Here is a 27,859-nt window from a genome sequence, read left to right as displayed (position 1 = left end):
CCGACAGGGATATTCTACCTTTTTCTAGAGTCCGTAGTAAGTTAGAATTTAATTATAGAGATTTTAAAACTGACTTCCCTTGTCTAACCAATTTACATTTGTTATATTAATTTTCTAAGCAAATACATTTAACTGACATAAATTGAAGTGAACACCACACTTCTTTCTGCGACAGTTTATGGATTGGAGCTTCTTTAAATTTTTCAGGGTATATTTCTGAGAGGAAATGTTTGTACTTTCAGATTCAGTGTACCCATAGCTGAAGATTTATTTCTTTTGTTTTTAGATTTCAAGTTGTATTAATAAGTTGGTAGTGTTTTTCCTTCTTATACAGTTATAAATTATTGTAAGATATTGGTATTTGACAAGGTTAATAGAAATATACATTTAAGGTCATATCATCTACAGCTATTGCACCGACAGATATATATACTTGTTATTCTCTCATTAGTCATAATTTAAAATATTTATTTTTTATAAAATAGCCCTTAATGTTTTTATCTTTATTAAAGAATTTATTTTTTTAAATAAATATAAAGTATACATATAATTAAATGTGGCCAATTATCAAGAAATGTGTTGCACAATTTCATGCATACTTGCACTTTAAAAGTGCTACCCCGAACATTGTTCCTCCTTCCTCTGTTAGTCTCTTTCGAGAAAGTTTTGCAAACATCTTAACGCGAACTTGGTAATATTTTCTAATAATTTTTGTCTTAATATTATGACAATCGGGTAGGGATATATTTTTATTTCTTTTTCATATATATCTTGCAGGATTTTTGTTATATTTTTTAAATCATTAATTTTTTTTTAGTTTTAATAAAGTTGCAAAATTGCTTCGCAGCTGCAATGAATATACTTTCGTAGATCTCCTTGATACAGCGGCATAAAGATTGGTCGGTATAATCTTTTAGATCAAGGAGTTTTGAATACGGACCACTATCATTAGTGTTCAAAATAACAAAACTAAGACCATCCGAACAAATAGACCGATATGTCTTAATTTGGTTTAAAATATAGCCAATCTTCATCACGGCATTGTTAGCAATCTTCGCTACATCTACCTTTTGGATTTATCACTTCTTTGAACTTTCACAATTTAACTGCTTTGATCCTTATCCTTTCATAGACACTTATGTTCTAAAAAATCAAATTTTGTAAAGTAATTACACGTCTTTTCTTGTGCTAACAATCATGTGCTAAATGCCTGGATAATCACATCTATGGCATACAGTAGTAGACATCTTCGAGCAATCCTTCAAACCTATAACTCTATAACGGAGGTGGTGCCTCATTTCTTTCAATTTAACGGACTCATCTCTGTAATGATCTTAGAATTTTCTTGCCTGGAGTTTCAATCTTGATTAAACGTAACCTATCTTCCTCGTGCTCGGCCTATCCAATTTCATCGATTAAAAATAATATCCTTTTCTAAATAGATGAAATTAAGACAGACGTGTGGCTAAAATATCCTAATGAAATTCGGAAGAACGATGGGTAGACACTGAGTTATATATCCGAATGATTCTGGGGAAAAATCCCGTAATCATCCATATTATAACCTGACGCTTATTATAATTTCTCGGTAATTATTGGCTGAGATGAAATCGTTCGAGTATCTAATTCAATATTATAGGCATTTCTTAGCTTATAAATTTTCAGGAATTGCCGAAAAAGGAGGTTGTCTTCTCTTGATCTGAAAAAAGATGAGTGAGTTTTCAAAAATGCAATCTGCATAGCTAAGTAACTTACCTGGTCTAATTCATTATTATCCGTTTCTACCGTTGCGTTATACTCGATACCTCACCCATTGGTATGGGGCTGTTCTAGCCCAGTTAGAGAATATTGTAGACCGCCAAGTTGCGTTTGCTTCAAGAAATTACATGCGCATGCTCTTTCCCGTGTATCCGTAAGAAATCCTCTGTGTCTAGATCATACTACGAAGATGTTGCAATGTAGAGCTACCTTAAGCTTGTGCTCTATGAATATTTTTTCTTCTCTGATCTATAGAACGATTATGATCATTGAAGCGGAGTTATTAGTGAAGGCTATTGGATCTGGTATTAGTAAATGGCACGTATCCAGAGAAAGGACAGTTCATCCCTCAAGAACATATTGGTATTTTGGGGTATTTTAAGTTGATTTGCATTAATCTTTACGTTGTAAAGATGAAGGCTATCGTAAGATAAAGTGTTGTTGGTTGTCACAATCCAAAAAACTTGCATTGTCGTGCAGAAGATGCCAGGAGAATAGAGTTAACACTGCAAGGGAATTGGGAAAGAGTTAATAGCGATGATAGAATGAGTCATTATTAAAGATTATTTAGTACTCATGGATAATGGATCCAAGTTCATCTCCAACAAATCCACGGCCCTCAAGCCGCTTTATTCCCGCTATGGGTTATTAATTGTGTTCATTTGTACAATGGTCCACAGTTGGTGAGTGAAGCCTTCAAGTCGCAGATGTTGTAACGGCGAGTCCTTTTCATTTTCTTCTCCATCTTTTCCTCAATTAAATGGTTCTTTCAACACACCCATTTAAAGTGATTATGCTGAAAGATGAGCTCGCAATCTTAAGGTATTCGTGTTATTACGACGTCGCTAGAAGAAATAGGAGAATTCATCTTCACCTATTGGGCGAGCTTATACTGGAATGGAGTAAAGCGCCCGTTTAACTGTTGACGACCCACCCACTCCCTCCTGCTCAGCTCACAAATAATAGTTTGTGCAATGTGGGGCTGCTTGTTCGCATATGTGCTGTGACGTCTGTTAAAGTATTAAATAAAATAATAAAAATTTAAATCCTTCGATCAACGTTTGAATTTTCATTGACAATCTTTGAATGAGATTGAAAGTTCCGAGATTTATTCTTCGTATTATCTGTACTAAGATCGTTTATCATCATTTCATCCAGATATTGTGTTGCCCTCTGCTAGGCCTATTCTGCTTATGAATCTGGAATACGAATCTCTAGATCACTTCCTTCTTTCCCCAGGAGAAATACACTCAAAAGTGCCTTGCTATGGCAAAGCTAAAGCATTCAAGAGTTTGCTCACTCCACTTTCAGAACGTGGATTTCCTTTATGTAGTCATCCATGGACGAAGGGAGTTTTAAAACTACAAAAGCAGGAGAAAAAACTTGACTTGTCATCCCTTATTTTCAAATCTACTAAAATATCTCTCGACTCAAACACGGAAACCTCAAAGATTCACTTCCAAAGCAACGACATCTACAAGGAGATCACGTGAAAATGAAACTATCATTGATTAAACTATTAATTATTATCCTTTGATTCAAAGGATTTCTGCAAAGTTGTCAATGAAACTCACTTACTCAGTTTCACTGCCTCTCAGAAGTTTGTCTGTTATTTTGACTGGTTATTTTGAAGGATGACTTATAAAATACTCACTTATGACTCCTAAACAATAACTCAGCCCTTTTATCAAAAAATATTCATATGTCTATAAAATTGTATATAATGAAGTTTATTTAACTTATGAAAAATGGACTAGTTCAGGACTGTAAAAAAAAAAATCGTGAGCATTCCATATCCTTATAATTCCATGATCTTACTTATTTTCATCACATTCACGGGTTCTTGGTGAAATTTCATAGTGGTATATAAATATCTCAATCACAATGATATGGTATTCAAATAATTGAAATGTCTATAAGATTATGTCGAATATTATATTACATATTTGCATAAGATTTGTGAAAGAAATCAGGTGTCTCTAAAGAAAGAGATTTTCCATCGTTATTAATGGTTCATAATTTATCAATTTCAAATTTGTGAGTATCTATCTGATGTTTCCATACCTTTGAGATAATAACTTTCAACTATTTATTTATTTCAGAAACATTTATTCTGTTATTATGAAGAACGATCTTAATATACGAAGGATTTAAGCTTGACCTGTCTATATAGTCGTGAAAAAAATCTCAAATTCTTCAATTTTAGAGGTATCATGGACGTCGACCATCTCTAGATCTTTTTAAATTTCATAAACACTATCTGAATAATAATAATTATTGTCGTAATTGTTGATTTCGTCGTTATGAAAAATTCAATCATCATAAACGATGTTATTCAGTTTCTTCCGTCTGTATGGTGGGGAAAGGAATCGCACATACAGTTCACCATGTGGGCCTTACAAATTTGTTAGTATATCGACGTTTCTATGTAAACTATTTTATTCTACAAAGGGGTTTTCCCCGTTTCAATGAATTATAATGACCATGGACGAAGGGATTCAGCTTCATCTATCTACATTATGGTAGTAGAATTATCATGCTCTACTTATTTGGTAGTAATTTAGATGTCGATGATCTCCGAGCCTGTTCGAGTTACATCAGTACTCTATAAAATAATGACAATTATCGTCGTATTGGATTAACTTAATCATGATGGAAAAAGGGATTATGCATAACTTATCAATATTGTCCCAGATGGAATTGAATACTCAACATTTTTAGTAATTGTCTGTTATTTGACTAGATTCTTTTGAAGGATGACTTATCGAATACTTTCTAATATCTCCTAAAAAATAACTTTTATCAGCTCTTCTATCAAAAAAATATTCATATGTCTATAAAATTGTATATGAGGAAGTTTATTTAATTTATGAACAATGGACAAATGAAATGGAATGCGAAAAAAGTCGTAAAATTCCTTGATTTTATATTTGTTCACCACTTTCATGGATTCTGGATGAAATATTAAAAATGGGTATATAAATATCTAAATCACAATGAGTGGTATTCAAATATTTGAAATGTTTATAAGTTTATGTCTCATTTAATATATTACATATATGCAGAAGATTTGTGAACTACATCAGGCGTCTCCAAAGAAGGAGGGAACGTTGTTAATGGTTCGTAATTTCAAATCTTTTCAAATCTGTTTGTATGTATCGACGTTTTCATACCTTTGAAATAATAACTTTCAACTATTTATTCATTTCAGAAACGTTTATTTTGTAATAACGAAGAACAATCTTAATGTAGGAATGAATTCAGCTTGACCTATCTATATGGTTGTGAAACGAATCTCACATTCTACATGTTTAGAGATATCATGGACATTGATCATTCCCAGACCTTTATAAATTTCATCAACACTATCTGAATAATGATAATTCTTGTCGTTATGAAATAATTTAATCACCATCGACGATGTGATTCAGTTTCTTCCGCCTATATAGTTGGGAAAGGAATCTCATCTTCTTCAATGTAAAGTATTTTATTCTAGAAATTATAAATTTTTTTTTTTCGTTGTAATGAAGTATAATTACCATGGACGAAGGGATTCATCTTCACCTATCGATGTGGTGGGAATAGGAATCTCATACTCTACTTATTTAGAGTTATCTTAGATGTCACTCATTTGCGAGCTTGTCCAAGTTACATCAACACTCTCTGAATGACAATTCTCGTCGTACTGGTCGTATTGGACGATGGGATTAAACATAATTCATCTATACGGTCATATTTTGAATTGCATATTCTACATTTTTAATAATGTCCTAGATGTCTATCATCTCCGGATCTGCCAAAACTATCAACATTATTTCAATGAAGACAACTCTTATATTACTGACAAAAGGGATTAAGCAGGTTACATTTATATGTTCGTAGATTGAATCGCATATTCTACATATTTAATGATATAGTTGATGTTGATCATCTCCAGACCTGTCATGGATATATGTATCTTATATTCTGGTTATATTCAATTTAGATTTAATGTTGTTATTATTTGAATGTTTTTTCTCTTGGAAGTTTTATTATTTCTATTTCATTTTGAAATTTATCCATTTCTTTGGACCTATTTTATTATTTAACTAATAATTAACCATATGTTTATATTTTGATTTATTAATTGTCCAAATATTTAATGCATAATCTTACATTATAAATGCTTATTTTTTTAAATTTTAACTTCTCTAATTTTTTATTCTTATTACAGAAGGCTAAATTTTTATACTAATGTAACATTATTACAATTATTTGCATAATTTAATTACGTTTATCTAAATAATACTTTTAAAAAACGATTTCTATGCAATATAAGTTTTATGTGGTATTTCTCAATAAGAATATTTTGTATTTTATAATTAATTAAAATTTAAATCGGTATATGAAAAATAATTTTTTTAAAACAATATAATTTTGAGGTACTACGATTTTTGAAAGACTATTTCATTTTTACAAACGTTATATCGAAGAAATAGTTTTCTTTTTACCTTCTATATCTAAAATGTTGTACTGAATTTCTTACTCTGATCAGCTAATATATATCTCTACATCAAGTATATTTTGTTTGCTGGAGTAATCTTGTAAATAACATATTTAGAACAATATTACTGTTTTTTTATCAAACTAAATCTGGAGCTTAGTTCCTTATCTTTCATTCTGTACAATTACGTTTTATTTCATAAGTTAATAAATCGATTTGATTTTTTGCAAATCACGAGAAAAGCGGGCCTGGGGTAGATTGTGACAATTTGTCATCGTAGAGTATGATTACGAATAATATAAAGGTACTACCAATCTTTTTTTATAAAGCTTCAGCTCTAATGTTTTTATTGATTAATGATTTAAAGTATCGAAACATTAGATATATTATTTTTTAAATTGATATCCGATCAACTTCTCTCAGTTTGAAGGATTTTCAGTAGATAAATACTATATAATAAATATAAGTCAATGAAAGATAAATTAATATTGATTTATCTAATATACATAAATTATTCCAAGAATGGCCATAATCATAACTAACTCATAAACTCTGTCGTTTCCTTCTTTTAATAGACTTTATTGAGTCCTTGTTCGAAAGTGAACATGATATATTATGACAGAAAGTAAATTTAGATAAATATCTATATAACAAGCATATAATGAAATTAAAACGAAAAAGTTGACTATCCTGTTCGGTCAGCAATAAATTCTAGACTTATGAGAGACATCTCATTAAAATCAAGACATAAATGTCTTAAAGACAATCAAAGAAAAATTAAAATTTTTATCAATAAATAAAGATGAATTGATAGAAATTAAACAATATAGTTATTGTTGCCAAATTGACCCTGAATTTATAACAACTGAATATAGTTGTCCCATAGTCTATTAAACTATACTATGACCATTGTAAAACCAAACCCATTTCACATATAGAAAATAATATTTGAACTAAAAATTAACGCCATATGGTGAAGGTGAATCAATGTTTAATTTTAACAATTTATAGAAATGACCTTTCAGTATAATTGGGTTGAATGTCAGATACAAACAAGGTCAACATCAATCATAGCTATTAAAAATATAAAAAGGATGATAAACAACTCTGGCATCTCCTATTCCCCATCTAATACATAATAATGAAACAATTATTTATGTACATTTTTTAGCTACTTTCAAAAAATAACGTTGGTGGCGCTTAAGTTTTAATATTGATTTTCACGCAACTTCTTAAACAATTTTTTTCCCCTTGAAATGTGCATTCATATTATGGAGTTGATATTTTTAAATGTTGTAACTTGTACACTAAAGCCAACCTACAATGATTTTTTTTTCAAAATTGAGTATGAGCACAATTGTATTATTCGACAAATTATATTAACAAACTATTTTTATTAACCCTGTGGAGTTGCTGCAAACTGCACTTAATGTAGCAAAATTAATCGTTACAACTAAAAAATTATAGTTAACACCGAAGTATTCTTTCAAATATTTTTTTGTATCAGAAGGGAATGTTTCTCTTATAAAATTATTGTTTGTCTATTGATTATCTAGACTTAGAGGTTGTGCTAAACATGATTTACTAATGAGTGACGATAATTATACTACACATGGCAACCAAAAATTAAGATGAAGATTTAGATGCTAGACCTCCTCCCCTCATAAAATAATTTTTAACTTTTGAATGTAATTTCAAAACCCTCCCTCCTATCTTCTCAGTACTTTTAGGTACAATTGTAATCACGCACAAGAAATATAAAAATCCTGTAAAGTCATTCATTAACTATGTATTAATTATTAGTAAAGGACACCACTTTATTGTTTGAGTCTTTCTATATTTTTAATTATAATATTATTTTAGTGGATTTGTAATATTTTGTCCCACAGAAAACCATAATTAAGAAGCACTTTGGGACACTTAAGATCATCAAAGACTACTGAATTTCATTAATTCTTAATATATTTAAATAAATTAGTAATTTTAACAGATTAAAATTGGAATGATAGTATCGATAGAACGTTTTCACAGACGTCATAAATTGCAACAAAGTAAATATTTTTACTACATACAAAATGGACACGTTTCTAATTAACATTGATAAAACTCCATCAAATGGCTTTAAGAGTAAAAATAGACTTAATACTTGCATTGAATACTACTTCATACCAATGATATTGAACTGATATTTGAATTAAATCGTTAAAATGGTTAGATTTGTAGAATTATTATTTTTTTTTTGGATCGATTATAGAGAAATCCATTATTATTTCCATTATAATAGTTAATTTGTATCCGCAACACGGAAATATGATTGTATAAGATGTAATAACATATTCTTAATACATTTTAGGATCATATATATAATAAAACAAGGTCATTGAGTGATATTTTTTTTTATAGAGAGTAAGTTTTAAGTCTTTTTAATTGTTGGTCCCATTTTGATATCCAATAGTTCACTATTTTCCTTTATATTAATAAAAAAAGGTTTCTTTGTTATAAAACTCGGTTATTTAGGGCCCCAATATGAACATCATAAAAAAAATTTACATCACGTGAAAACGATCAATTAATAGTTGTTAATTCAAATGAATATTGATATTGAGGACAACAGCATGATTATAACTCCTGATCAATACTTGTTAGTGGAGGAGGTAAAGACTGAAAACATCAATGAGAGTATTTTAACTCCAACAAAAGACAAAGATGACAAATTAGAACAGTTAAACACAAAGAATCAATATATTCAAACTACTTCAAACAAAGAACAACTCCTTCGACCTATGTTCTCGATCCCAAAACTTTGTTAATATCCCATCAGGTAGATGAATATAATACTATATATCCTGGGATAGTCTATAGAAGGATACCAAAGTTGCATTTTAAATCAGAATCTGTGGTTTTGTAAAAGAAAAATTGTGAAACGTATTTTTCTTATATAACTTTATTCATATATTTTAAGAGGAATATTTATCCATCTTTAAAATATTCATGACCAAATGTTAATTTGACTGTAAACAATTCAATTTATTTCAGCAATCGCCTACTCCACAGGAATGGGTAACTACAGTCACTTCAAATGTTTGTATTTTTCTCTTGGACCGGCTGTTGATCATTTGAACTATAAAAATGAGCCCTTAACTCAAGAAGACGAGTTATTCCTCACATTGATGAAATCACGCCAAAACAAGGATGATATTGAGATTGGTATTATTTTTATAATGCACCGTACAACTGTCGGAAAAGTCTTTAGAACATGGTTGAACTTTATGTACTATCAATTTAAAGAAATTGACCTGTTCTTGACCAATGACATCATATAAATTTAGTTTTTGTACAGTTAAAGTGGTATATACTAACATTTTTCAAACAAACCTCTGCACAGTTTTCAGCCACTACGGGTTCTTCGCCATATAATTTTTAGGGACGTTTAAAAGTCTGTAGTGTTTCTGTAGAGGGCTTTGATATAAATAATGTCATTAGAAACAAAATTTTCCATTATCAGGAGGGCAGAAACCACATGTTTACAGGTCCCATGTGGACCGATTCCTGCTGCACATTCATAATGCCTATTAACGACCTCTCCTGATTTTGCGATGACGAACTTTACATTATAATTTTTTTTTTTCATTTCAGCTTCAACTATACCAGAAAATAGTGTTTTATGCATGACTTCTTTTGATTCCACGAAGCTCAAGGCCGAGACTGATTTTTTCATTTTTTCCCCTTTGCGTATGGACGTAATATCCAAATTTTGAATATCGTCCCCAAATTGTCGATGTATATCATAATGCTCAATGTGAGCCTGAAATAACTCTGGTATTGAATGTGTTGATATCTCTTGGATATTTGTGTTGTTAATTTATATATTTACAAAACAATACAAAAAAAAAAAAATCCAAAAGGAATGGAATTATTGGATTTCAAAATTATTTTAATAAAATTACTTATACAGTAGTCGAATGCAAAGTTTACAAACAAGTCATGCATCACGCCGAGAAATCATTCCTCAATCTATACCACTCAAACTACAAACAATTTTTTTTTTTGACAAGATTGAAATGTAGAAATGGGAACAATAAAAAAATTTAACATTTCCTTCATGAGGATAATACAACGTTGTATTAATTGATTTAGTAGAACTGAAGTTGTTCCATCATAAACGAAGGGATTTAGCTACAATCATCTTCATGCTCGGATTATGAAGCTTATACTCTACATAGGTAGTGATCATAGACGTCGATCAACTCTAAACCTAAAAAGTATCAGCATTCTCTGAATGAAAAAAATATGCAGTGTGATTGTTAAATTTGAAACTCTTCATAATGTAGTTGAATGATCATGGCCCATGATGATTCAACTACATTATGAAGAGTGAGTGGGCATGGGCAAAGGAGTTATGGTTCACCTATTTTTTCTAGTCGGAATATGAAATGTTGATAATCTCTAAACCTGTCTTGAATAATATAAGCATTCTCTGAATGAAGTGAATTCCTGTTGTTATAACTTATAACTTATTAATCTGTAAGTAACTCAATAAAATAATATAAACACTTATATGGTGGATAAATTACTCCCAACCTCTTTATCCCTTTAGCAATTTTAATATATTGCAACGTCTATAAAAGATGATCAACCGAATGTTAAATTATTATTTGTGTAGTTTCTCGCGTAGCTCTTGGCCGTGGAGTACAATTAACATCATAGTAGATCTAAGATGTATTAGTATATTAAGTACAAAAGTTAACTACTTATCAGAATTATATGAAATTTTGTACGTTTAGTTAAAATATAAATAATAATATTTTCTTCAAAATGGAAGATTTCCCAGATATTGGATGTGTATATCAATATCCCTTCGCCACAATAGACATATTTTGTCTCTTGTTCGATTTTATTCTTACTAATGTGCATTTTTATATTTATAACAATAATATATTTTAAATGTATATGTCGCCCTTCAACACAAAAGCATCTATAAATATTTTTATCTAAATTGAGTGTGGATTACATTTGCATTCTTCGACGAATTATCGATAATTTTAATTAATGATTTGGAAGGGCTTCATATTTCACTAAAAGTAAATTGATCGTTACAATAAAAATTAGAGAAATTGAGTGATTCAATTTAGAAGAAGCCATATCTTTTTTAAGACGAATTGCCACATCTATCGTGCGTATAAGTGTATATATAGGTATAAATATGTATATACATTTGTATAAAGGATATGGGAAGAAGGTTCCTCACACAGAACCTCTCAAATCAATATAATAAATACAATTGTCTAAGTTTCAAGTTTCCACCCACATATAAATATCAAATATAGGTCATTGGTTCTCAAACTGTCGGCTTCATTGGTTCTCAAACTGTCGGCTATGACTCCATCATCATCATCAAGATAAAAAAAAGACGACACAAATTGTTCAAATGTATAATTGTGATGGATATTACCGATGTTTGATTAAAATTATGTCCAATTTAAAATATAAACTTAATTAATTTTATTGTTTGAATTCTTCCTTACTGTAAGATACAAGAATAAAAAATTATGTTTGTATAAAATATAATGTGTATATTATAGGTAGTTAAATTTTATTAAGTGTATTTTTCAAAAACTCATTGTACCTACAATTTCAGTAATACTTATTTTCTTATAAATAATTTTAAATTGTTTTCAATAAATTATTATAGGTACATATAACAAGATCAAATAAATACAACATTTATATTAGATTATATAATTTTTATATATAAATATTAATTTTATATCGGATATGAACAAGATGCATGTCTTCCTCGATGTCCCACTCCATATTGATTGTGATCCAAATCTTGTAAAATTTACGGAACTTTATACTGAAACTCATTCCTTCTTGCTATGACATTACAAAATATAATGATAGTTGAAACATTTAAGTATGTGAGAAAATTTAAAAGAATAAAATACTTTAGAAAACGAGAGAAATTTATACCTAATAATATACCCATTACTTGTGTATTACTAATGAGTTCTAATATTTTCCAGAGGAGCACAAGTTCAAATCAAACCCCCTGTTTTGGTGAAAAACATCATTTTTATTATAAATTTGACTTGGTAAACTCATATGGACTTTTTACAATTATAGGCTATAATATTTATCGTAGTTGTAATTTTATATCAACTTCAAGTTATATTCAAAGCAAATCTTCCAGTTTGGGGTAATATTTGAAATTCTAAAAAATGTTTTTGAGCCAAAAATGATGGACTGACCCAATGTTTACAACTCAAAATCAAAGCAGATAAATATTAATGGGGTTTCTAATGTAAATCGTGTGTATTTTTAGCTAGCCCACTTTTTTGGAATTGTTAATCGACAGAGTTAATTTTCTTTTCCTCAGCTGTTGTCATTATTATTTAACTCCCGAGTTGGAACTTATCTTCCTACTACTCTCAATTACATTCAAACCCTGATGGAACATTCGTTTGTGCTCATAAAAGACGGAGAGTAAGTCTGAAGATTTTTGCAGAGTTATAATTGAATTCTTGTTGGATTCAGAGTAGAATTGGGGATTGACATTTTATTTTCTTATCCCCTCCTCCCTTGTCACAGAGTGAAAGGGGTTTAACTCTGATACTAAAGAAGGACAAAGACAAACTGAATATAGCAAATTATAGATCGATAACGTTTCTCAATACCTCGTAGAAAATTCTAACATGAATTATCAACACTTCTCTCCATTTTAGTCAGGCACCACAAAAGGTTTTTATGAAAGGAAGATAAGCAGAAGGCATGCCAAGATTGATCCAAGACGTTTCAATTCTTGAATCTATTATTCAATTATTATATATGAATTAATAAAATTCCCAACCCAAGGAAGGAGTCGACTCTACTTTTTTAGGCTTAGCTTGGTTTGGTTTTCTTCTTCGAATAAAGTTTCAAGCTACTATCATTCCCGTGTACATATATAATTGAATTCGAGCATCTTTTGTTGAGGATAAAGTATCTCAGATCCTTTCTTTTGTCCTAATTTTTAGAAACATGGAAGTATTTATGTATTTAATGAATGAAGATCAATCGTGCATATGAAAAGCACATCTAAATTAAAAATGTGTCCCTACATTTATCCAATTGTTTGTGTATATTATGTTTGATATGTTTCAACATTAAAATAATAACTAATGTATTATATTGATGCTGTGATAATTCGAAGTAAACATATCTATTTTTGAACAAATTGATAAATGTAACTTTTATAATTATATAAATCATCTTTAGCGCCTTTTTTGATTTTTTCCCATCGACATATATTTGAACTAAATTAGCTAAAAATTACACATTTTTTAAACATCCATAAGCCAAAATAACGATCGAAATCACTAATTTGATTATATAGATTTTATTCATAAAACTAACCTTTTAAGGGCCTTTGAAAAATTATTAGTGTTCATAAGATCACCATAAATGGACTAATACCCACCATTATCAAAAGAAATATAAAAAAATTGTATTTCTCTGTAATTGTAAGGTAACCCTAGAGTTAAAAATAGACAAAAAGGTTTCACAAATGCCAAACTTGTAAAATACAATACAGTTACGAGAAATATAAGGCACTTGAATTTTTAGAGCTGTTTCTGTCGTCATTAAATATGTATTCACATTTATTCAATAAATTAATTAATTGATAGAATTAAACATTGACAAGGAATTTACATTAATATTTGTTTTACAAGTTAATGAAGTTCGAGGCGGATCCTCATTCTAGATTCAAATGAATGAATATATATTCTTTGATAAATATCACTAAAAACATTATTATATATTACAAACATAGTTACATATTCAAATGCCATTGTATCATACAAGAAAAATATACATAAAAATTCGTTGAAAGAGCCCATAAGTCACTTTTATGGTTCTCATACTTGGTTTGATACATTGGATGTATGAATTCACAGTCCTAGATAAACAACTTCGAGGATTTGAGTCCTTTAGGTAATTAAGTAATGCAGCCTGTTTCTTTCAATTTGAACAAGAAGGAAGGTTTATGAAGAGACGAAGATCATTGTTCTATTGTAATTTCAGATTTCTCCAACTGTCCAGTTTGCCTCGCACCCTCCAACGATTCAGCCTTTCATTACCTGCCCAAATCCTGTCAGTGGTTTGTCGCACCACAGGCAACCACCTCTTTTCTGACACATCCTGGATCATTAAGAAGTGAAAATTGCTACTCTTGCCTAGTACTATGCAAATGCTTGTCCATAAAACCAAGAGTAGTGTCCAATATAAATAATCCATCATGTCTAATATAATATTATAATTATTAATTAATTACAGAGAAAATTTATTATCACTTCTTCCATTAGAACCGCTGTCGTGTTTGTTTATTTTTTCTATATCTTAATATATATATTATAATGGTGATAGTTGTTTGTTTATTTTTTCCATTTAGACATATTTTTTCTTAAAATCATTAGTTATATATAAATAACGGTATAAACAAAATATTGGAAATGATATTTAACAAGATGAAGAACAAATGAAATGCATCAAAATATACCTAGCCATTTAGAATATAAAGAATCTTACACTTTTTTATTTACATTTAAATTATAATAATTTTTGTAGTCGGAGTTAGTGAAAACGAAGTAAACTTATAAAGAGACAAGTTTTCATGATGAATGCCTATAATTCATTTTGTACTCCCTTAGAATATAAAGAAGAATGTTAGTCGGGGTGAAAACGAAGCAGAGACTTGGGTCATTTTGTACCCCGAATGTTGGGGGGGATACAGCTGACACTTAAGTAACTACTAAGAGCTCATCACAACACCCCAATTGTACCCCGAATGTTGGGGATGTTTTCGGTTATCAGCAGGGGGTTATATCCCATTTTAGGAGCCGGCAGTACCCAAAAACACCCCCAACATTCGGGCTATAAAATGACAATTCATAAAGTCCATTCCCCGTTTCCTCATTAATTTATACGAAATGTCCTTATACGAAAAATGCTTCATACGAATTGTCCTTATACGAATATGTTTTATTCGAAGTTACCTATTACCAAATAGATGTGTGTCTGAGCTCTCTTAATCATTAATGTAGGCGCCCTTAGCGGCAATTATGGCTTCCATGTGGCAGTGGAAGGCATAGCACCTAGTCCTCTATCATGGCGTACCAGTGCTGGCTGATAGTGGGTTTGAGAACCTTGTTAGGACAGACACTGCATCTATTGTCTTGATATGCACCCAAAAGATGTTGTCGAGGGGGTTGGCAACAGGGCTTTAGGAGGGGAAAAAGTGACAAAAAAGTGTTTTAAAGGGTTTCTTTGATTGTTGATGTCAAAAATGGTCTCTCCACCATAACAAAGCTCTTTCCATTCACTTTTTCCTCTCCAGCGTTTCGGACTTGCTGACAGCGTAAATGGTGGTCCTGGAAATGTCCAACTGCTTGGAGTATGCGAAAAGAAATTCGTCAATCACATTCAAATGTCATTTTCTCGACTCGTACGTAATCTAGAGGGCTCAAGTTTGTGTTTTGTGATTACTTTATTCTTATTGTACTTTCTTCAAAAGAAAATAATACGGATAATAGCTTTGGAAAATGAAAAAAAAAAGCCTTTCCAGATTGCAACTATAAAATTCCATTATAATTACGTCTAGATCTTGAGATACGTTAGATATTAAATGAATAGCTGCACTCTCCTCCTCCAAATCTATCTCTTCTTCTTTTGTTGTTAGGCTGTGATTTTTTTTTTCTATTATTTTTTCTGGTTTGGAGATCCCCTCAACCCTCAGTTTGAATATCGGTGGTTAATTACAATTGCCCAAATTATCTTTTATAAAGATAAAACAGGAATGAAAACTTTTATTTATATAATGTAAAAAAATCTAAAGTTTATTCGATATAAAATACATATACGTAAAGATAAAATTGGATTTTCACACATCCTTATGATTTATTATAACTAATTTATATTGAACTCAAGAAAAGCCTTCACACTATGGTCACTATAAGATTAATCATAGACTTGAAATGAAGTCGAATGAAGCTGAAGACTCAAATTCGACTCGGAAAAAACATTTAAATATGAATTTATAGAAAAAACTTGAGACAGAGTTGAAAGAAGCTAACATCTTGTTATCAAAAAATTGAATTAAGTGGATTAAAAATTAGTGAAGAGAAAGTAAATAGCAAAAAATAAAATATTCTATAACGTGAGCGAAGTTTTTGGGGGTACAGTGGAAGATTCCGGATGATGAACAGATCTTGTCAATGTATCTTAAGCTCATGTAACAAAATGGATCAAAGATACTTCTGGACTTTCAAATCACTAATGATAATATATACTATACGTAAATAATATTTCCTCCTACGTCCTTGGGGAGTCTAGTTTATGTATGGAATTGTCCCAAATAATTTTCTAATTAGTAGTTTTTAACTGTCCTTTAATGTTCATTCCTCCATAGTCACTCCATTTAGCCGCCGCCCCAATAACAAAACAATGATTACTGTACTTATATATGGTGGATATATTAATGTTCTTTTGATGAAAAATATTGCATAGATAAATAAGAATTGAGATATAGCTTCAAATTTGTACAATTAAGAATTAAAATGACTTAATTGTAATTAATTACATGTTTTTATCAATAATCGCGCAACCTCTTCTTAAAGTTATAATTAATTCCTTCCCACACAAAGTTTTTTTTCTTTTTTTCAATAAGTAAAGTACTTTGTTCCATATAGCTAGACATCCCATATTTCTGTCTTTGTTTGATATGTGTCTGCCATTTTAGCCATATTTTTCGTTTCTTTCTTGCGTGCTATGTAAACGTTTTTTTTATTTTGTAATCTCCCAAATTAATTTGTAAAATAACAACTATTTTTGTAGATCATTTATAAATTTCTTAATTTTATACTAAAGCTTCAAATAATATGAAATATTTTTAGTTAATTTCACTTATAACTTTTTTGGATAGTTCAGAACATGATTTTAACATTATTAAGAAACATTGTTTCAATGAAAATGGAACAGCATTTTACTCTTACGAATATTGAAAAAAATACCATTACATTTCATTTAAAAGGTATGAAGATAATATGACATTATAATAAACCAAAGATAATGTAATATACCATAAAACCAGTAATTAAGCCCTTAAAGGTGTTAGTTGTTTAAATTTGTGGCAAAACGGTTTTTGATTATTAATTTAAACCTGATAATCCTTTGAAAAACGAGTTGTAACTTTCATATATATATTTATGGTATCATTGTTTAAAATTTGTTGATTATCAGCTGCCTGATTTATTTTTTTTTAAAACATAACAAAAGATATTTATTAGCAAAATTTTTAATGAAGATATACTACGTATAATTGATTTAGACGTTTTTTATCGTTACAGTAGATTTGAAAACGTCATACTCCATGAGGAAATTGTAATTCATTATCGGGTGAAACATATTCTCAGAATAATAACTAATGACAGCTAAGAAACTCTTCTCTGAAACATTTGAAGTTCCAATTTAAAATGGAAGGTTATATTAAATATAATTTACATATAAAAAATAAACTGCGATTTACTAATTATGATAAATGCCTACTAAAATTAAACAATTAGTATCATAGAACAATAAATTATAAATACAGACTATTGAAATAATAGATTTACAATTAATATTTTCTTGTTCTGACAGGATATTCAGTTAAAATAAATTAGGTTAAAAAAAAAGGAGAAAAATGGAGTTTAATCAAAAGTTCATAGCATTTTTCTATCATCAGTCATTTTGACTTCAATATTTACAATTGTCCAAGGATAGATTCAATACTTTTTTGGAGAATCCATATTTCAATGTGTATGTTTGAAAACTTTTTGCTCCAAAGTTGAAAAGAAGAAGATAAAAAGTATACACTAACAATTGAGATTATATATTTTATGTGAATTAAAAACAAGCTAGAATCTTTTTCTCCAAATTGAGTGTGGTTGACATGTGTATTTTCAAGTGTTCGTCAATTCTATCAACAAATTATTGATTATTAACATTTTAGAGGCGTTGCAAATTGTATTTAAAGTAAGAAAATTGATAAATAAAATAATGTTAAAAAAATAGATTTATCTAAACTGTAATATAAGTTTTTAAAACAAATAAAGTTCTTTTCTTAAATAATGGTCAAATTCTTGGAAGTCTTAACTCATCTCACAAATATATATGAAATAAAAAAATGGATCAACATATTAAATAAATAAAAGCTCTATCAAGATATTCCTTAGCCATCTTCATTGAAAAAATGTTTTTTCCTTCGAACTGTCAGTACTAATAGAACTGAGTAAAAAAGAAGAAATAAAGATGATTCAAGTTTTAGAACTGAACTGGACTGACCACCGACCTATATAATAACTGGATTCTCAATAGGCAAAGAAAAGGAGAGTCAACCGTCAGCTATTGGCAGCCATCTTAGGTACCTATAATTTGTATATGAAGATATAGAAGAGACTTCTCTCTCACTTCGAACATTGGAGGCACAACGACATTCTCGAAGCTGTTCAAGGCTTAAGATAAGCATAAGATTCAAGTTCTTCTCCTTGCTCTTTAAATCCAAATTCATTTATGTACTATGTCGTTTGTTAATGCCTATAATTGGAATCCTTCTTTTAGTTAAATCACTCTTACACTTTGAACGTTCAGCGTCTACACTCACTTACATCTTGCTCCGTGACCTTATCCTTCTCATTGATAACAAATGGTATTCGATAAAGTCAGTGTTCTTTGAGAAGCCATGTTGTATCAGAACCAACAATAAACTAGAATCATTTTATTATAGCAACCTTTGCTACTACTTATTTGTAGAAAATACAAGTATGATCTACACATGATATTTAAGACCTTTGAATTATTGATTCTTAAAAAGAATCTGTTTCGAAAGAGACATTCGTATAAATTCTTTTTTTTAAATGCTCAAAAATGAGGCTAGCTTCATGATGAAGCCTAATTTTAGAATATGTCAATCAAATAGTCGATAAAATCTTTGAATGAAGTCGACAGTTCCTAGAGAATTTTTTAATTCTGTCAATTGAAGGTCTTTATCACACGAGCTGATAATTTGAGTAGCCAAGTTTACCTGATAAAAAGTTAAGAAATACATGTTTATCATTTTTTTTAAATATATCATGTTTTCATTCCTTCATCTTCATATTATGGAAGTTAATGTGGCTTTTCTTAAGTTAATTTCCAGCCCGTAGTCCTTCGGATGATTTATGCTTTTTCAACTCTTCGAGAAACCTCCATTCGACCCTTCTACCATCTTTATCTACCATAACCTTGATAGATGCAAACTTATTTCTAACTAATTTTATACAATGGTATTTGTCCAATAAAACAAAGACTTTTTGGTAGCGATCACTGGGTTGAATAAAGTATGTTGGAAACTCCTTGCTTGGTTCCAAATTAGCTTCCAATTTTTTTAACGTAGTTTGATGGCTACTAGGTCCATTGCAAGTTAATGAAGTTACTGTTATATTGATTGAATGGAGCCTTCTCAGACATTGATTGACAAGATTTGTTTTTTCGGAGCAGTCAAACAATGGATGAAAAAAAAAATGAGCGACTGGAACTTTCCAATTCTGATTTAAAGACACAACCATAAAGACAAGGGCCTGTGTTGGCGGTATAGTCTCACTATATTCTTCTTCATCAAGACAAATGTTGACATATCCATCAAATCTTTTCCCATTCCATTGAATTTTTTTGAAAACTAACAATTCCTCTAATGTTCATTAACTTATTAATGAATAAGTAAAGTAACTAAAGAGTGTTTCTTACAAATAGGTACTCAAGATGGCTGCCAACAGCAGAAGGGTAACTCATTCTTTTTCTCCTTTTTATTATGTAGGTTGTAGATCTAGTTATTATATAGGTCGGTGGACTGGACCGAGACTGGAAAGGACAGGAATACAGTCTTCAGTCCTGACTCAACACTAGGAATATATATGATAACATTACTACCCAACATTGTCTAATAGAAAGTAAGAAACACAAATCCATATCATAAAGCTTGGATTATTTTCTTTTTTTCCTGTTAATTATGGCAATCCATTAGCCTCTTCTTGTCTTATGCTTCGGTAATCTATAAAACATAACTTCGATTTATATACGTATCTATTCGTACAGTCAATTGTACAGCAGCTCTTACACATTTTCAATTAAAAATCTTTCATCTACTGCCTAGTTTAATTATACCCTAAAATGTATTCAAATATGTTATTAAATCGTTACAATCTCATTTCCATATTGTAAATAATAAATAAGCATTACAATAATAAGATATTTTCCCTAATTATAAATCTTTGCTTGTCCTTACAGCATTAAACCAAGTAGCGCATTGAAGGCTAACGACATTATTAGCGAGAGAAAAAAATCTTGGTCAAAATTTACTTCTTTTGTCCGATAGAGATATTATTTTAATATAAATAAACTATTTTTCATTAGCTATCTTTAAGATAACGTATCCGTGCTAGTGTAAATATAAAATATTTAAGACACGAATACATTATATACGTATTATTACTTATTCAAACTTAGTAGATGAGTGACGTTATAAAAAGCGACATCTTGAGAAAATACAATAGCAAATATTAACCATACTATTCATTCCCTCAGGCTAACGGTGCTCGATGCGTTACTTGGTTTAATGCTCTACTTTTCCCTAATTGATCAAAAAAAATTAATATATACAGATATACAAGGGAGTCCGCAGGAAATCTTATAATTATTTTTTTCTTCAATCACCATTTTTTATAGAAAAAATCCTTAAATTGATTTGCGGAGGTGTCTAACTTTTTTTTTCCATAGAAGTGGTTTTTAAATTCTCCATTTTTTGGGGTAGGGGACAGGGCTACAGCTCCTTCAGCCCCCCACACCCCTGTGGACACTTCTGATATACCTACCAATATAAACAATACATTGGTATTTTCAGTACATATTACATTGATTTAATTCAAACATCATTCATTATCTTCGGCATGAAGTAGTATTCAATACAGGTTTTAAGTTATTTTGTATTTTTAAAGTACATTTGATGAAGTTTAATCAAAATGTATTGTAAGCTTGTACATTTTGTGTAATAAAATATCTAAGTTGAGCCCAAAAGATGACGCTCGATGATGAAATTTATGATGTCAATGAAACAATCTATAGAATCCATAAAAATATTTTTTTCTTTCTTTTAATAAGTAAAGTACTTTGAACATTTACTGGCTATCACAGACCTCTTATTTAGTCTTTGAGTAAAATGTGTTAAATAATAAATAAGGATTTTCATTTTATACTGAAACCTCACATGATATGATATATTGTTGACATTTGTTGATAATTCAGAGCATTTTTAAACATATATTATTAGGAATCAATGTTTCTATGAAAAGCTCAGTCTAATCTGGCGTTTGAGTCCTAGGCTTGATCCCATAAAATAATTCCAATTCATTCAGTTAGATCTACAATTACTTACTTAACCCGTTAGAGCTGATTGAGTGTTTAAATAACTCAATAATTTAACAAGTTTAAACATTAAATATATCTATGAATATATATTTTTTTTTGCTAACAACTCTCCGCTTGCTCTGAATTTTCACTGAACTTGATGGGCTATTGACATGACACGTTATTGATAATGGGTACTCGAAACAAATTTTTAAGGTTAATAATGTATATTTATTTTTCTAAAAGGGATTTAAAATTAAATCCTTTCATATGTAAAAATAATGTAATTATGTATTCAAATTTACTTATGAAAATGTCAGATTTTACTTTTTTAAATTTGATGTTAAAATACTTATTTATTTGAAGGCACCTAATACCCAATCAGGGAGCACCCTAATATAAATAATTATTCTTTTTTAGATATGAAGTACTTTTAACATAGATTTTTGTAGCTACGTTCATGGAAGTTAATTAAAAATGGCGTGTCTTAAGAGCGTAAAAATAATTCTTATTTTTATTTATATTCGTTTACAGTAAGTTGAAACAAATTGATAATGGAGCAAGAATACGGTAGTCAGATGCTGGAGGAGCCTTCCACCTCTTCAAAAGGGGAGACTGAAGAGCAAGAATTCGGACCAATACCTATTTCTGTTTTGCAGAAACACGGGGTATCCGCTGGGGATTTGAAGAAGTTATCTGAGGTGGGCTATCACACAGTGGAGTCAATCGTCTATGCTCCCAAAAAGAGTATCCTTGCCATCAAGGGCATTTCAGAGGCGAAGGCGGATAAATTACTTGCAGTAGGACATAAACTAATTCCCACTGGCTTCACTACAGCAAACGAAATCCATAATCAAAGATCTCATATGATCCAAATTACCACTGGGTCAAAGGAGCTGAACAAACTCCTCAAAGGAGGAATAGAAACTGGATCTATCACGGAGCTATTTGGAGAGTTTAGAACTGGAAAATCCCAGCTGTGCTACACTTTGGCTATCACTTGCCAATTGCCTATTGATCACGGAGGTGCGGAGGGGAAGTGTCTCTTCATTGACACAGAGGGAACATTCCGTCCAGAACGATTACTAGCTGTGGCACAGCGATACAATCTCTCTGGAAAGGACGCTCTGGACAATGTGGCCTTCGCTCGTGCGTACAATTCGGACCATCAATCTCAATTGCTCATTCAAGCTTCTGCCTTGATGGCAGAGTCACGCTACGCTCTCATCATTGTTGACAGTTCCACTGCACTTTATAGAGCAGACTATTCGGGTAGAGGGGAGCTCAACGCTCGACAAATACATTTAGCTCGATTTCTAAGGATATTGCACCGTTTGGCGGATGAGTTTGGAGTAGGTGTTGTTATAACAAATCAAGTGGTTGCTCAAATGGATGGGGCTGCCATGTTCTCTGCTGATCCCAAAAAACCTATTGGGGGTCATATCATGGCTCATTCGTCAACTACAAGGCTCTATCTCAGAAAAGGAAGAGGCGAACAGAGAATTTGCAAAATCTACAGTTCTCCATGTCTTGCAGAAGGAGAAGCTATCTTTGCTATCACTTCTGACGGTATCGGAGACTCCATCAACTAATAATGCTTGTCTAGTAATAACTTATCTTTAGTTTTGAATTATAAAAAATTATAGATTTAATGACTGTTTTTCCACATTGTATCCTATTTTATTATAATAAATTATCTTTAAAAAAGTTGTAAATAAGTGTGTTTGTGCTAATGAAGGACGGAAAATTACCCTGATAGGGAAGTAATAACGATAATTCTTTGACTCAATGTAGAATAAAGAATTGAAAACGAATTAATTCCTGAATATTTCCTAACTTATTAAGAAGTGGGGTATTCTTCAAATTGTCAAGGTTACCATGTTGATTCTCGGTTTATTTATTAATGTATTACCTTATTGTAGTTCAAAATTTACCATTACAATAGAAAGCATAAGATTTTTTGTCTAATTATCATAGTTTGGATAATTGGTATAGACAATTCATAGGGATTTCAGTACATATTACTTTGATTTAGTTCAAATATCACTGTTTATTAATGGCATCATTTAGTATTCAAATAATCAATAAGTCCTTCCTTTAACTTTTAAAGCCGTTTGATGGCGTTTAATCAAGATTTATTAAAAACTTATCCATTTTCTGTATGAAAATATATAGTTTCATCTTTTTCCTGTTCATTTTCTGTAAAGATTTTGTTCGTCGTTCATTCGTTCACTTTTTTCCGTTCATTTTTGAAATGTGGAAAAAAATATGGAAGATTAAAGTTTTGTGGGAACGATAAAAACTAATGTTCCCACGACGGGGCAACAAATCCAGTAAACTCAGAGCTTGTTAATATAAGTGCAGTAGAGGTGTACTTTGCATTGGTCAGAGTTCTTAAGCTCGATAAATTTTGTATTAGAAATGCAGATATGGACGAGTACTCCTTTTCTTTTTAATTAGAATAATATGTGCTGGGTTTCAACTACACACGCTCGTTACTAAACCAAATATTATGTCTCATCCATTTATAAATATTATGTATATGCTGCAGTAGTAAATTATTTTGTATAAATAACTATTTAATATGCATAATAACTAAACAAGACCGTTAATGTGCATAATAACTGAACAAGCCCATTAATGTGCTTAATAACTAGGTAATGTACATTATAACTGAACAAAGCCGTTAATGTGCATAATTCATAACTGAAAAAGATTGTTAATCCCCATAATAGGTAAAAAAGATTTCACATTATCTTCCGAGGTCCTTTCCTAAGGCAAAAATTGATGCTCGGCTCATGAGATATGTAGCATGTCCGCAGGGCTTGATGAAAAGTAAGCACTCTTCGTCAATTCATGTATTATGATAAGGGACGCCATCCACTGTAACCCCGGTTGATATCCCAGCCCACGGGTTGTGTTGCGTGCAAACGAGACTAACAAATGGGTTGTAATCTACCGTCAATTCATGTAATGTTATCAGAGACGGCATCAACTATAGCTATAGGGCTCTTACCCCCTCATTTAATCCCCATTCCATAACCTCCTTTTACCTCCTAGCCTTTCATCCCCCCTCAGCCATCTGCCCCCAGCATTTCACCCCTATTATAGTAAATATCAACTAAACGACTAAACATTTAGCCCTTTAAAAGCCATACAAACGTAATTATTAATTTAACCAAGGAGTCCTTGATCTAACTTAATGACGTAAATATTAGTGATACGTATTATTATTAATTAATATATCTCATTAAATACGAGATAATAATTATATACATCTAAGTCAGTATTTTGAATCTTTCAATTACAAATGTGCCCTTTATATTACTTGAGAAGATTTTGGATGATTCTATTCGATTTTTGTAATATATTATATTAGAAATTAGATATAATTAATCAATTTATTTTGGATATGCATCACTCTACTTCATCGTACTTAAGGAGTTATCCGGTAATCCTTCTCAGATATTTATTATAACATCATGTGTATACTCGTTCAATATGATCAATCCCTAAATTCATCGTATATATAACCCTACTAAAACTGAATGTTTTACCAAATTTTTGTCATGGGATGAAGAAAATTAGATTAGGCATTATTATAAATATTTATTGTATCTTATGTATCCTGCCTATGGTTAAATAATCAGTCTTAAGTATCTATTTTAATTGAAATTTTTATTTATTTTAGTATTATAATTTTGATGGTTTATGGAACTCATTATAACGTTCCGATTCAAACTTGAAAGTTGTATAGCTCAATAACCGCTCCAAACAACTATAACATTCATTTCATACTTTGGCTCTCTATCATTTACTAACTGTACTTCTCAATAATAAAAATAGAAAGGGATGGGGTGGGGGGGGGGGGTTTAAAGGGTCCAAGGGGTGAAAGGGCGGGGGGGGTATGTGGCCTAATCCCGTATATATGATGTAAAAATAAATTGTTATTTCATCTTTTTCTTGGTTATTGAAAAAGATTATTTTATGTTGACGGATCAAATACGTACTTCCCTTTTCTTTTAATATGAGTCGATGGGCTTTAGCAACCTGCGTTCGTCAAAGTGAGTCCTCTAAATTCAGAGAGACAGACAAACTTTGCTTAATTATAATATATGTAGTATTAAAATTAAAGATAGAACCCTTTTTACTGGTTTTCTCTTAACATATATATATATATATATTTGCGTTCTGGGACATCTGAAGATGAGGTTCCTGTTCATAATATGTAATAGTTGATAGTTTAAATATATGATATATTTACTGAAATGGTATTAATCCCCTGATAATATGGGACTTCTGTATATACCTATGATTATAATTACTGACGAGGAAACTATGTTGTAATCTCTATTTTTTAAAAAGGAACCAAAAATAATATATCACATTATTTAAAAACTTCGATACCTTATTTTTTTTTTTTTGGAACAGCGGTGATAATCAAAGCCTATAAAGGTCGACTTATATTTAGTGTTTATAAAATAAATATAAAAACACATTCTTGGTAAAAGTGATGTATTTAAGATACGAATATTTTTTTTTTTTTTTTAATAAAATGACAATGCAAAGAGAAAATGATCAATTGCTAAAGGTCAGCCTGACGAAATTCCATGGCGAAAGCATAAAGAAGATTCGATCTGTAATAAAAACTATTCTTAAAAATGTTAATATTTAGTTTTGGGAGGTAGATGGTATTGTGAGCAGCGAGTCTTGTTTGGTGGAAGAAGTAGCCTTTATCTAGTATCCAGGAACGGGGTTTATCTTTTGTTTAAAATTGGGTGTAGCGTAATAAAATCATTAATAGCACGTATACGATACAAAGTGATTAGGTCAAGTCTTTTGATTTTTCATTGATAGTTGTCGTTATCTCCTAATGAAGGGGAAAAATTGGCCTGTACCTTTTCTAAGAACTTAACAGGTAGTTTCTGGAAGGATTCCAGACTCAGAAAGTATTACTATTAAAGTAGGATATACATATAGTAATAATAAATAATCCCAAAGTTATTTAGGGCCTTTCTTATAATTTAATGTATATTTCTCTTGAATCTTAGATCACGAGAGATGTACATTCCTAAGTCTAAGTAATCATTTACCACCTTAAGACTTGGGTAAATGAACTCTTTTTTGGCGAAAGGGAACAGGACACGTTTATTAACATTTATAGGCATTCTCCAAGTAACACTCCAGGTAATAAATTTGGTATAGACATCAAAGACAGAGTTTAAATTAAAGCAAATATTAGGCCCTACTTGGTCCTAACATCACTTCCCTGGTAAGACCAATCATTTCGGGTCACCAAGGATTCATATGAATGTGTTTGATTTTATACTACATTCATCATTGTGTCTTAAACATAATTCAAATTTTATTAAAGTATTTACTAAAAAAATGATAAGTGAGTGGGTAAGTAGAAAATTAACCTCTAATCTTACCTAGGTTACATATTTCAAATACGACAATTTCATAGTCCAGTGATTTGCAAATTGTGTGTTGTAAGACATTTCATAAAAAGTAATCAATTTACATAGGCATTGATAATTATACATACAAAATGAAAACCATAATTTTTCAATATATATATTTATTTTATTTTAGACATCCTCAAAGATTATGGTAATCTTTGGAAAAAATAGTAATTAGAAAAAATAAAAATTGAACGACAATCTGAATGTGATAGTAGGCTTAAATATATGAATTAAATAAAAAAATTTATTCCTTAATAAATTAATTTAAATATGTTTAGGCAGTTAATATCTTATATAGTTTCTAAGCCAAATAGCTCAGTGGTAAGATTATGTCTTGAGTGCTTTAAATTGTTATTATTATGTTATTAATCATGACCTTTTGGAAAGGCTTTGAAATTATTAAAATATTTTATCCCAAAATTCGGGTTTTATAACTATTAAATTCATGGATGCTGATTTTTTAAATGGCGTGGTTAGAGGCTGAGAGCTACTTTACTCCTCTTCGACGACGTTTTCAGACGCTATAACTCCGATGACATCAGAGTGAATATTGCTAAATAATAACTTGATACCTCTAGTGTGGGTCCAATTTGAATATTAATTAAGTCTTATAAATATTTATCCAGGGATCCCAATGAGCAATGAATTCGCTTGTGTGCTCTGGAAGAGTAACCTGCCCCATTAGACAGTCTAGCCG

General features: G+C 30.4%; 2 protein-coding genes and 2 long non-coding RNA genes across 5 annotated transcripts in view; 3 read left to right on the top strand and 1 right to left on the bottom strand.

Moving 5' to 3' along the window:
- Positions 1-27,859, top strand: part of LOC121117624 (uncharacterized) — a 306,996-nt gene that overhangs the window by 167,747 nt on the left and 111,390 nt on the right. The gene's annotated exons all lie outside the window — the stretch shown is intronic.
- On the bottom strand, positions 807-2,605 carry LOC139905534 (uncharacterized). Its single transcript, XR_011780396.1, has 3 exons — positions 2,333-2,605; positions 1,756-2,264; positions 807-1,699 (listed from the first exon to the last, which is right to left on the bottom strand). It is a non-coding gene; the product is annotated as an uncharacterized lncRNA (long non-coding RNA).
- Positions 2,747-6,188, top strand: LOC121118954 (uncharacterized). 2 transcript variants are annotated; one of them, XR_011780394.1, is made up of 5 exons: positions 2,747-3,795; positions 3,861-4,761; positions 4,824-4,909; positions 4,970-5,235; positions 5,309-6,188. It is a non-coding gene; the product is annotated as an uncharacterized lncRNA (long non-coding RNA). The 2 variants fall into 2 exon arrangements; XR_011780395.1 differs by having other exon boundaries at positions 2,755-3,795; positions 3,861-4,732.
- LOC121118971 (DNA repair protein RAD51 homolog 1) lies at positions 22,211-23,357 on the top strand. Its single transcript, XM_040713580.2, has one exon. The coding sequence runs from the start codon at positions 22,252-22,254 to the stop codon at positions 23,287-23,289; it is 1,038 nt and encodes a 345-aa protein (XP_040569514.1). The 5' UTR covers positions 22,211-22,251; the 3' UTR covers positions 23,290-23,357.

This window comes from Lepeophtheirus salmonis, chromosome 5 (genome assembly GCF_016086655.4).
Source record: "Lepeophtheirus salmonis chromosome 5, UVic_Lsal_1.4, whole genome shotgun sequence".
Classification (NCBI taxonomy): Eukaryota; Metazoa; Arthropoda; class Copepoda; order Siphonostomatoida; family Caligidae; genus Lepeophtheirus; species Lepeophtheirus salmonis.
Note: the sequence above shows the minus strand (reverse complement) of the source record. Positions and strands in the feature narration are given on the sequence as shown.